Source organism: Elephas maximus, chromosome 3 (assembly GCF_024166365.1).
Source record: "Elephas maximus indicus isolate mEleMax1 chromosome 3, mEleMax1 primary haplotype, whole genome shotgun sequence".
NCBI classification, from domain to species: domain Eukaryota; kingdom Metazoa; phylum Chordata; class Mammalia; order Proboscidea; family Elephantidae; genus Elephas; species Elephas maximus.
The window spans coordinates 19,994,597-20,007,114 of NC_064821.1; the positions used below are offsets into that span (position 1 = coordinate 19,994,597).

Here is a 12,518-nt window from a genome sequence, read left to right on the forward strand (position 1 = left end):
TCTTCTGAGAAGTCTCTGGGTGGGTTTGAACCCCCAAACTAGTAGATGAGCAATTAACTGTTGGTGCAAGCCAGGGACTTCCAATGGAATATTACACACACTCCCAAAAATGAAGTCTTGATGCATACGACAACATGGATGAAGCCTGAAAACACCAAGCTGAGAAAAGTCAGTCAGTCAGAAAAGGAGAGATGCATTCTGATCTCACTTATAGGGCAGAAGCAAATATACACAAAACAAAGCTTATTAGTGGTTACCAGGGGTGACAGGGAGGGGGAAGGAAGAGTTTTTGATTAGGATCATTGAGTTTATGTGAAAGGTAGTGGAATGATTTCGAACATAAACCGTGAAATGCTTGCACAGCTTGAATATAAGCAATGTAACAAAGGCACATGTAGAAATTGTTGAAATGGCGTGTTTTATTATGTATATTTGCAACACAATAAAAAAAATAACATGAAGATCAATAAAAAGGAAAGAATAGCTCTGTGGAATTCTCGCTTTACACACACACACACACACACACACACACACATTTTTCTTCTAAAAAAAATGAGTAAAGAATCCCTGAGAGCAAAAAGCACAGTCAATTACCCCCCGTTTTTATTGGTCCATTTCTTGTGGTGACCTCATAAGGAGCCAATTCTTTGGAACTCCAAGCCCCTATATAAGTCCCTGGAAACCTAGGTTTGTGGTCTTTCTGGCTCAGGAAGCTCCTTCAGTGACCTGAGACATCGTGACCAAACTTGGCTTATTTTCTCTTTAAATTGTGGTTTTTCTATTTCCTCGCCAGCTATTCTTATTTTCTCTTTGTTTTTCCTCATTTGCATTCATTCGTTTTTCATTTTATTCTTCCTTTACATCCTCAATTTTTCTTTTTTTCTATGTACTTGTTAATTTTTTTATCATCTTACTATTATTGTTTTATTTTGTATTTTTTCTTATCCTCATGTTATTTATTCCTTTTTTGAATCTTTCTCATTGATTTCTTGTTTTGTTTATATATACAATTTATCTTATTTTTATCAGTTTTTAAAATTTTACTTCCTCTTTTCTCATTTTACCTTTTTGATTATATTTTAACTTTTTCTCATTTTTTCCATATTTCATTAAGTTTTTAGTCACCACTTTTTAGGGTTTTGGGTTTTTAAGTTTTTAATCCTACCACCAGGGCACCTCTTATCCCAAAGCCCGCTACGCCTTCGCACCATAGCCAACATGCTGCAGAGCCACTTAGCCTTCTCTGCTGTGGAGGAAACTCATGTGGGACGCTACCACCTCCTCAGAACCATCGGCAAGGGGGCATCTGCCAAGGTCAAGCTGGCCCAGCACATCATCACCGGCCAAGAGGTAGCCATTAAAATAATTGACAAGATCCAGCACACGTCCTCCGACCTCCACAGACTATACAGAGAGATAGAAATTATGAAGGATCTCCATCATCCAAATATTGTAAAGCTGTTTGAAGTCATAGAGAATGAGCACGCCCTCTATATAGTGATGGAGTATGCAAGTGGAAGGGACCTCTTTTACCACCTAGTGAATCATGGCTTCATGAGCGAAAAAGAGGCCCAAACGAAATTCCAACAAATAGTGTCAGCGGTGAAGTACTGCCACGACAAGAGTATTGTTCATAGGGATCTGAAAACAGAAAACCTACTATTGGACAAGCGAATGAACATCAAACTTGCAGACTTTGGTTTAGGAACTGAATTCACCCCAGGGAGCAAGCTGGATACCTTCTGTGGCACTCCCCCTTATTCTGCCCCAGAACTCCTTCAGGGAGAAAAGTATGACGGACCCCCAGTGGATGTGTGGAGCCTGGGAGTCATCCTATACTTCATGGTAACTGGATCTCTGCCTTTTCGTGGGAAGACCTTGACGAAGCTGCGAGAGCAGGTGCTGCGGGGACAATATCACGTTCCCTTCCACATGTCTAGCCAGTGTCAACACCTGCTCAGTAAAATTTTCATTCGTGACCCAAGAAAGAGAGCCACGTTAGAGGACATCCTAGCACATCCATGGATGAAGGTGAGCCATGAAGAAAAACAAAAGCTCTATGTGCAGCCACTCCCAGACTACGATAACCACTGGCACACTGAGGTGACGGTGAACACAGGTTACGTGCAGGAAGACATTCATGACTCACTGTTGAACCACAATTACAATGATGCGAACGCCACCTATCTGATCCTGCGTCACGACACATATGAGATTGACAGCCACACCAGCACCCTGGAACCCCAGGCTGAAGCCCATTGCACCGATAGCCACACTCCTTCCTCATCCCATGAAGTGCCTCCTACCGTCTGTCCTAAACCCAAACAGCGTAGTTACACCGAGCCCACCATTCCCACCTTTGGTTACTACATCCGCGATGCTTTGAACACTCTCTCTGAGGGAGGGATGGGGACCTCCATGGTGTCTACTTCTCCATCATTCTCCCTGGCCCTGGCCCACCTGCGGCAGCAATCTACCACAGCCTGGGCACAGCCCAACCAGGACTCTGACCTGTATGCCAAGGGGAGAAACAGTGAGGTGCCACAGCCCATCACACCACCCCAGTGTGTTTCTGTGCCTTCCTCCTCAGCCTACACCATCAACGAGAGTGCCGGGGCCCCGGAGAAAACCAGTTTTACCCAGGGAATGTCAAATCTAAGCTCCGCAAATGAGGAGCACGTGCTTGAGTTACCTGACCAGCCGAGTTTGCCCCAGACTGTGAGTCTAGCCTCTTCCTCTGAGGAGCAGGTGCATGAGTTACCTGACCAGCCGAGTTTGCCCCAGACTGTGAGTCCAGCCTCTTCCTCTGTCAGCAGCCAGGGCTGGAAGCGGGCCACTGGGAGGTTCTTTAAGCTCATGAGAAGATGCCTTTGTTTTACATATGACAAAAAGGACCACAAAGCATCGGACAGCAAAGCTGCACAAATGATCAAACCTCAACAGGCCAAACCACGCTCTCTCAAATTTACCTGGAGGATGAAGATCACCAGTTCCTTGGAGCCCGACGAGATGCTGCAGGAGATCTGTCAAGTGTTGGATGCCAATGGCTGTGACTGGGATCTCACACACAAATACACACTGCTGTGTATGAATGGCACACCAGGACAACAGGACTTCACTCAGTGGAGGATGGAGGTGTGCACCCTGCCTCGGAGGACTCTCAATGGGGTAAAAGTGAAGAGAATTTCAGGGACCTCTGAGGCCTTCAATAACATTGTCTCAAAAATCACCAGTGACCTTGCACTTTAAAATGGGGGCAGCAGCTGCCTGAGAGAAAACAGGAGTTCCAAGGTTTAAGCTCCTCTGTAATTTTGAAGGCAATGTTCGGAAAACCCACCTAAAAAAGGTGCCCGAAATTCACTTCACTTGAACCCTGTTGAGCAATCATCAAGGCAGTGTGCATACCTTCATCCTCCACTGCACAAAGTCCTCTTGGCCTGCACGTCACGTGTGCACAGCAACACATATGCCCGGGAGACATCCCACTCGCAGCTGTTGGCATCGCACACTTGGCAGATCTTCCACATCATCTCGTTGGGCTCCATGGAGCTGGTTCCTCCACGTAAACTTCAGCGACAACAGCTTGGCCTCTCCAGGTTTAAGCACTTCCACCTCGTCTTTGCTCTCAGATTCCTACAGATCCGCTGCAGCAAACATGAAGCAAAGAATTCATGAAAACAAAACAAACACTCCCAAATTCATCCGTTCAGACAGACAAAGGAAAGCTTGTAATAGGGAAAGCCACTTGATTCACTAACACGGCCATCGAGATCTCTCTGGAGTCCCTTGGGATGCACTGAACAGCAAAGCAGAAAGTTGTCGGTTTAACTCCACACACAGATGACTTGAAAGAAAGGCCTCCAGTCTATTTCTGAAACATCTTGAAGCTGAAGAAAATCAGACCAAGTCCACAAGAGCCAAAGTATGACCTTGAGCTTGTCCCACCTGAATTTAGAGACCATCTCAAGAATACATTCACTGACTGAACACTAATGACCGAAGACCAGGCGAGTTGTGGAATGACATCATATGTTCTTCCTTGTGAAAAAATCTGGAGTTTAGCCATCAAATTAGATCCTGGGCCATGCGAAACTCAACATGGAAGACTTTCAAGTGGGCCTAAGTATTTCAAGAATAGGCATCAATTCTATTATACATTGGATCCTTTTCTGAACCTGTTTATTGTTTTCAGAGGGAGACCACCTGCCCTATCGTCTCCACCCTAGGAGAAATTTTTCTAGCACACCCATTTATAGAACTTTAGTAGCCTTGGAGGTGGCATGCCAATAAATTTTGCCCAAATTGACCTTGCTTCTCAGCTTTTCATGGTTGGCTCTGTCTCCTGTACAGTGACATGTCTATATTTTTTAACACTGGGTATCAGTTTCCAACAAATATTTCCGTATTAATGGTTTTGGTGGGCCTAGCACACACTGGAAGCAGGTAGTTGTCAATTTGGTTAGACTCTCCCACGTGAAGAGTGCTTAGATAGCTCCATGGGATTAAATCCATTTTCCATAAGAAATTGCTTTGCTATAACCCCCCAGCAGCCATGCCTGATTACTGGGGGCACAGCCACAATTACAATTCCTATAGGACATACAAAATACTGAGTGTTATTTAAAAAAAAAAAAAAAAAAAGAAACTTCTGTTTTGACAGTGTGAGAAGGTTACATTAGGGAAGAACTTCCAAGCTAGTTGTAGTTCCTGATTTTTTGAGACATGCTTTGGTCCACCTAATTTATACCATATACTTTATCTTCCTTGCATGTACTGATTAGTGACCACTGCCCCTGATCACTTAGTTAGTGGGATTCATTTCTGCCTCAGGAAAAGGGCTTGTACTGGTGGGGGAGAGAGAGCATTATAATTAGTAGGAAAATAGGTCAATACTTCTCAGGGCCCATGGTTGACAGGATTTACATTGTGAAAAATATGTAGTGCAGCTTAAGAAAGAGCAAGAGCTTGCCAAAGTGATGCGGGGGCGTTCCAAATACTGAGTTCCAATCACTTAAGCCTGTCCAGAGTCATTTCTCAATTTATTGTCCTGCTAAATGGATGGACCCCCATTACCAAATTCTTCATCATTCCCAATATCTCCTCCTTTGCCTTCTTACTACTTGTAGTGAGTTAGAAATATGTGGGGCTGAGCTGGCAAACCAAGACATGTAATCCTGCAAATAACACTGAATAAATCTCAGTGGCCCCCTGCCATCCCTGGCTGCTGACAGAGGGAGAGGCTGGGCTCACAATCTGAGGCAAACTCGGCTGGTCAGGAATCTCTTGCAGCTTCTCAGCATGCAAAGAGCTTAGTTTTCACACTCCCTGGAGGAAACCAGTTCCTTCTGAGCTCCACCACTGCTGCTCATGGTGTGGGATGAGGAGGAAGCCTCACAGACACACTGGGAAGATGTTCTAAACTGCAGCACGTCACTGTTGCTCACCCTGGAGCACACTCCAGAGTCCTGGTTGGGCTGCACCGAGTCTGTCCTGGATTCGTGGTATATGTAGGACTGGGGTGGAGAGACTGAGGTACAGGTAGATGCCACGGAGGCCCCTGATCCTGAATCAGATAGACTATCCAAAGCATTGTGGATGTTGCCCTGGCCAAGGTGGTCTTCCCTTAATTTGTGGAATGGTCAATTCCGTGTTTGTTTGTGAAAACATTGCTGTTCACAGAGGGCACAGGACTGGCCTTCTTTCTCTCCAGGGTGGGTTGTTCTTATGCTTCTGCTCTTCTGCCCTGACCCCTGGTCCTCCTCAGGCCGCATATTTTTTGGCATAATTGCAAGAGGAATTTTAGGTACGCCTCATGGACTAAATTATGTCCCCCCCAAAAAGTGTGCATCACTTTAGCTGGGTTATGATTCCCTGTATCTTGTGACTGTCCTCCATTCTGAGATTGTAATTTTATGTTAAAGAGGATTAGGATGGGATGGTAACGCCATCCTTACCCAGGTCACACCCCTCATCCAATGTAAAAGCAGTTACCCTGGGGTGTGGTCTGTACCACCCCTTATGTCTCAAGAGATAAAAAGGAAAGGGAACCAAGCAGAGAGTTGGGGACCTCATACCCCTAATAAAGCAGCAACAGGAGCGAAGCTCATGCTTTGGACCTAGTGTCCCTGCACCTGAGATGCTCCTCTATCAGGGGAAAATTGATGAGAAGACCGACAGAGAAAGAAAGCCTTCCCCTGGAGCTGACACCCTGAATTTGGACTTTCAGCCTACTATATTGTGAAGAAATTAATTTCTGTTTGTTAAAGCCATCCACTTGTGGTATTTCTATTACAGCAGCGCTAGAAGACTAAGAGAGCTGGAATGGCAGGCTCGCTCTACCTCCTCTGCTTGGGTTAGCACAAGAGGGTACACTGTACACCATGGGATGAAGATCCACTGCAGGCTGCTATGGCCCTCTGTCTCAGGTGTTTTACGACCAGGAGCAAACAGATGACTATCACAACACTGTACTTTGGCATCATCAATAAGCACTGAATCTCTCACCATGTGTAACACATCACCTCAATCCACTGAGGGTCACTGTAATCTGGGTGTGGCTCCACATACAGCTTTTGTTCTTCATGACCCACCATCATTCACGGATGTGTCAGAATTGCCTCTGAAATACCTCTCTCACTAGGGTCATGAATGAAAATTTTGCTCAGCAGGTATTCATACTGCATAGTCATATGGAAGGGAAAGTCCCTTCACTACCTCCTGCCATAGTATCATGAAGGTATTTCCAACAAAAGGCAGGGATTCACCTACCAACAAATACAAAATGACTCCCAGGCTCAACACATCCACTAGGGGGGGTCTGTCATACTTTTCTCCCTGAAGAGTTCTATGGCAGAATAAAGGAAGGGAAACTGCCACAGGAGGTATACAGCTTGTTGCCCAGGCTGAATTCATTTCCAAGGTCAAGACCTGAAAGTTTGCTGCTCATTTTCTTATCTAATAGTAGGTTTTCTCTTTTCAGGCCCCTCTGAACCATACACTTGTTATGACAATCCTGCACTGCAGACACTATCTGGCAGAATTTGGTGGCTTGAGCCCCTTTGTCCCTCATCCTGCCATGAGCCCTTGCATGATGAAACACCTCCCCTCCACTTACTTATTCCATCACTATGTGGAGTGTGTTCTCATTCTTGATGACTTCAAACAATTTCACAGTAAACACTCCCACAGCTCCATGAAGGCATTTCCACCAAAAGGCAGGGATTCACTCACCAACAAATACAAGATGACTCCCAGGCTCCACACATCCACTGGGAAGTCCGTCGTACTCTTCTCCCTGGAAGAGTTCTAGGGCAGAATAAAGAAAAGGTATGAATGAAAGCCTTCATAATTTTAACCTCTCAGGATAGTCTGTGGATGCTGCAGGAGGTTGCGGGGGCTCCCTAATGATCTTACCTTATTCCCAGTGAGGAGAGCTTTAGCCAACTTCACCTTGGTGAAGGTACCTTTGCAGAGGTTTTCGAGCATTTGGTAGTCTTACACATGGGTCTCCTCCTCAGAAGAAATGGCCGAGAGGCCTCTGCATCATCTCGGACTTGGGTCAAGTCTTACTTAGCTTAGGGCCAATGGGTCCCAACACAGGATTCAAAGTGGTAAAAACTGATGACTAAATAAAAACTAGGCCCCTGGGTGGCACAAATTGTTAAGCCCTGGATGACAAGCCAAAAGGTTAGTAGTTCAAACCCACCCAGTGGCATCTCCAAAGTAAGGCCTCGTAACTGACTCTGAAAGGTCACAACCTTCAAAACCCTGTGAAACAGTTCTACTTTGCACGTTTGGTGTTGCTGCGAACTGTTATCTACTCAACAGCAACTAGTAACATGCAAATAAAAACTTAATAAAAGGAGAAAAAGATGAGAAAAAGCATATAAAAACTAGAAAAAAAATACAAAATAAGAAAATGAAAAAGTGACAAAAATCAGTTTTATTTTGGGGGTTAGTCTGTGGAGGTTGGAAGAGCTCTGCTGGATCTTGTCAGTGATCCTGGCTCTGAAAGTGGCCACGTTTGGATTCTGGCCTACTGAGTTCCAGTCTCTCATTCAGAGCCCTACCAAAGGGCAATGTTAAAATCAATCAAGTGGGTAAGTTCAGCAAGACGCTGAGATAGGTTATATGAAGCTCTCACCCCACCAAAGGGGGAAAAGAAACGTAGAAGGTGTTGCTACCCTGTGAGTATCCTGAAAAGAGTCAACAGTTGACATCAACACAGCAAATGCTGAATCAAGGAAAAGATGGCTTCAAAAAGGTAAGGCAACTTTGTGGTCTCTTTTCTTGCCCTTGCCCCATCTCTTCCCCAACTCAGTGGTCATCTTATAGTAGCAGCACTTGCTTCTGATCCCAGGGTGGGACCCTGTTCCTGGCTCCAGTTAGAGTACAGAAAATCATTGTGTGTGTCTCTTCTAATCTTTCTGGGGGATGCCTGAAGGACTAATGCAAGGACCTTGTCTCTTTCACCTAACTTACGACCCAGGCTGCTAAGGTGGCAGGCATTTATAAGAAAAGATTGCAAGAGGAACTAACAGCCCATAGAGGGCTCAGGCTAAACAGTATGCCCAAAACATACGATAGATAGCCTAAGGCCTAAAAGCCAAAAATGGGAAGTACTTCTTTGGAAAATCAGGATATTCAAAAGCAACTGTGTGTTTGGGGAAATTTAGCAGGCTACAAATACCTAGAGCAAAATTTCTGTTCAGAAACTACCTGAGAAAGACCTACACTTTTTCTCACTCTATAAGTGTTTCAGGAGCGCCCCAGCACACAGCCAATCTGCACAGACTGGGAGAAGTATTTGTGGGTTTTGTTTTGATTTTTTGTTTCTTTCTTTTTTCTATGTATTTTTAGCTCCTCTCATTTCAAAATCACTCTAAAAACACTAGATGGGAATTTCCATTTTCCATTCCACTATAAAAGGAACTTGGATGTCCCTTGCATGCTCACAATAAGAAAAACCTGAAAAGAAACAACTCTTCTTAGCTCTGTCACAGATCTGAACTCACAGAGCAATCTGCTATCCCAGAAGCTGGAGATACACATGCACTACTACAAAGAATCCCTGCTTACTGGGAACAGAGAATGCCACCACCGTTACTTCCACCTCCTGACCTAGAATCATATGTTATTAGGTGCCGATGAGTTGATTCCAACTCATAGCAGCACAATGTGACAGAGTAGAACACCCCCATAGGATTCTCTAGGCTGGAAACGTTATGGAAGCGAACAGCCAAGTATTTTCTTCTATGGAGTTGCTGGCTGGTTTTAATCAACACCCTGTTGGTTAGCAGCCATGTGCTTAACTATTATGCCACTAGGGCTCCTTACTTCATTGCTAATTGACTAATCCCTGGAAACTGAGAGAGAGAAATTTCACAGGGCCTAGCCTTATGGTACCTTCACACTTCGGGGAATTTCTCATAAAGGAGACTCACTAGGTTTTCACTGTCAAACTGTAAGAAAAAGTCTCTCATAATTCCAGTTGGAAAAAAAAAAAGTAACCAACTGCAAACACTACTGTGTTCTTGACAACCGTCTACCCTTAACGGAAATGGTTCTACCACCCTTTCAACCAACCTAACCAACTTCCAATTTTTAGAGCCTAATAGACTTGAGGAAGGGGAAATACCAAACACCATCTAACATGCCACAGAGGGGGAAAACTGCCTACCTTCAGTCCTCATCGAACATACATAAAAAAAAAAGAAAACCCAGTGCCGTCGAGTTGATTCCGACACATAGTACCCTATAGGACAGAGCAGAACTGCCCAATAGAGATTTCAAGGAGTGCTTGGCGGATTCGAATAGCCAACCCATTAGTTAGCACCCGTAGCACTTAACCACTACGCCACCAGGAAGTCCTCATCAAGCATAGCCTTGACAAAAACGTGGAAACACACACAGACTGAACAGACTGGGTAAACAACAGGACAAGGCTCAGATATGGCACCTCTGTTAGAAATATTAGACCAGGAAATTAAAATAGCTATGATAATATGATAAGGGCTCTGGGTAAAAAGTGGACAACATGCAACAATAAAAGGGTAATGAAAATGAACAGACTGAAACTCAAAGAAATACTCAAAAAAATATCAGAAATGAAAAACACAGTAACACAAATGAAAAACGGCACCGATTGGCTTATCAGTAGGTTGCACATGTTTAAGCAAAGAATCAGTAAGGTTGAACATTTGTCAGTGGAAACTTGTCAAATTGAAAAGAAAAAAGAGTGAAAGAGAATAAGAAATGGGGGACAATCCCAAAAAGTCTAACAGATGCATAGAGGGAATACCAGAAGCAGAAGAGAAAAAGGAACACAGGAAATATTTAAAGTTTTAATGGCACAGTATTATCTAAAACTGTTGCCAGACACCAAATCACAGATCGAGGAGCCCATAGAACACTAAGCAGGATAAATACCAAAACATCTAAATCTGGGAATAGGATATTGAAAGTGCAGATAATTACACAAAGAGGAAAAACTTACATAAACAAGAGGAAACAAAAACACTATACCTATAAAGGAACGAGGATTAGAATTCACCAGACCTCCCCAGAAACCACGCAAGCAAGAAGAGTGTGCAGTGATAAACGTAAAGTGTGAAAAGGAAACTCTAGCTGAACACAAGCTAAACAACAGATGTTTCAGTGACCACCTATAAACAGGAATACATTCATTCCAAAAAGTCACTAAACAAATACAGTAAAATAACCTTCAAGAATTTAATTTAAAAACATTAAAAGGGAAAGGTGCATAATCTGATTTCCAGGTTACCACTTTATAATATTAAAATGTCCACTTAAAAAAAAATATTACAACGCATACAAGAAAAAGAAAATTTGTTCCATTGAAAGGAACAAAATAAACTGACAGAAAACGTTCCAGTCCACACATCAGACTTACTAGACAAAGACTTCAAAACGACTGTCTTAAATATGCCTAAAGAGCCAAAACCAAACATGGAGAAATATCTAAAGGAAATCAGGAAAACTATGAAAGAAAATGAGGCTATTAATAAAGAAATAAAGCCATTAATAAAGAGATAATATAAAAAGAAACCAACAAAAATTCAGCAGCTCAATAGTGCAACCACTGAAATAAAAATTTACTAGAGAATGCAAACATTTCAGAAAGAAGAAGAAACTATCAATAAATTTGAAAAAAGGGATATTGAAATTACTGAGTCTCAAGAGCAAAAAAAAAAATAAAAACAAGTAAACAAAGCCTATGAGATCTGCTAGACACAATCCACACAACCAGCATTGCTACCCCCAAAGGAGAAGAGGGGGAGAAAGTGACAAAAATCATACCTGAAGAAAGGATAACTGAAAAGTTTCAAAACTTCATGATAGATGTGTATCTACAAAACAAAGAAACAAATTTCAAGGGAAATACACTCAAAAAAACAAAACAATCGTATTAAAACGGAAATCTAGAACATCACTCTTTTTCCAATAGCATCTAAAAAAGAAAATACTGACGAATAAATTGAACTTAACAGTCAAAAGCTTATACACTGAAAACTACAAAATACTGCTGAAAGAAATTCAAGAAGACCTAAATAAACGGAAAGGAATACCGGTTTCATGCAATGGAGGACTTAATATTGTCAAAACGGCAATTCTACCAAATCTATCTGCAGAGTCCGTGTAATCCCGATGAAAATTCTAAAACCCATTTTTACACCAATGGAAAAGCCAAACCTCAAGTTCACCTTGATTTGCTAGAGGCCCTGAATCCAAAATAATCTTCAAACACACGGATCAAAGTCACATGACTCACACTTCTCAACTTCAAAACAATTGCAAAGCTGCAGTAATCCAAACTGTGTCCTATCGGCATGTGAATAGACATACAGACCAACAGAGTGGAATTCAAACTCTACGAATAAACCCAAGCATATCTGGTCAATTCATTTTCAACAAGGACGCCAAATCCATTCAATGAGAAAAGAGTCTCTTCAACAAATGGCACAAAGAAAACTGGATTTCCACATGCAAGAAAAGGAAGCTCAACTTCTACCTCACATCATACAAATAACTCAAAATGATCAGTCAACTAACTAAAGATAACAACTAAAGTCATAAGATTCTTAAATAGAAGAAATTAGAGGGATTTGGCAATGGGTATTTACATATGACAGAAAAAGCATAAACAACAAGATAAAAATTGGATTACGTGCAAGTTACAAATTTTGTCCATCACTGTTTAGGAAGCATTGAGTTTGTGTTTATAGGACAGAAAATTTGGCAAGGGATATTAGTGACAGTTGCACAACATGATTGATATAACTGGTGTTACTGAACTGTGTACGTGAAGATGCTGAATTGCAAATGGTTTGTATAATTTCACAACAATAAAAAAGGTAAAAATAATCTTTAAGAAGTAAACACGTTCTAAGGCAAAAACAGACATTATCAAGAAATTAAAAAGAAACCTTAGGGGGTGGAGCTAAGAGGGCAGACTAGGAAGATGCTTCTATCCAGCCCTCTTTACAACAAAGACCTGA

The 12,518-nt window shown here is 42.5% G+C and overlaps 1 protein-coding gene across 1 annotated transcript; it reads left to right on the forward strand.

Annotated features, from left to right (window-relative positions):
- The first annotated feature begins 1,218 nt into the window (after positions 1-1,218).
- On the forward strand, positions 1,219-3,249 carry LOC126071003 (serine/threonine-protein kinase MARK2-like). The gene has a single exon (XM_049875313.1). It carries the CDS (start codon positions 1,219-1,221, stop codon positions 3,247-3,249), a length of 2,031 nt encoding a protein of 676 aa, XP_049731270.1.
- The last annotated feature ends 9,269 nt before the right edge of the window (positions 3,250-12,518 follow it).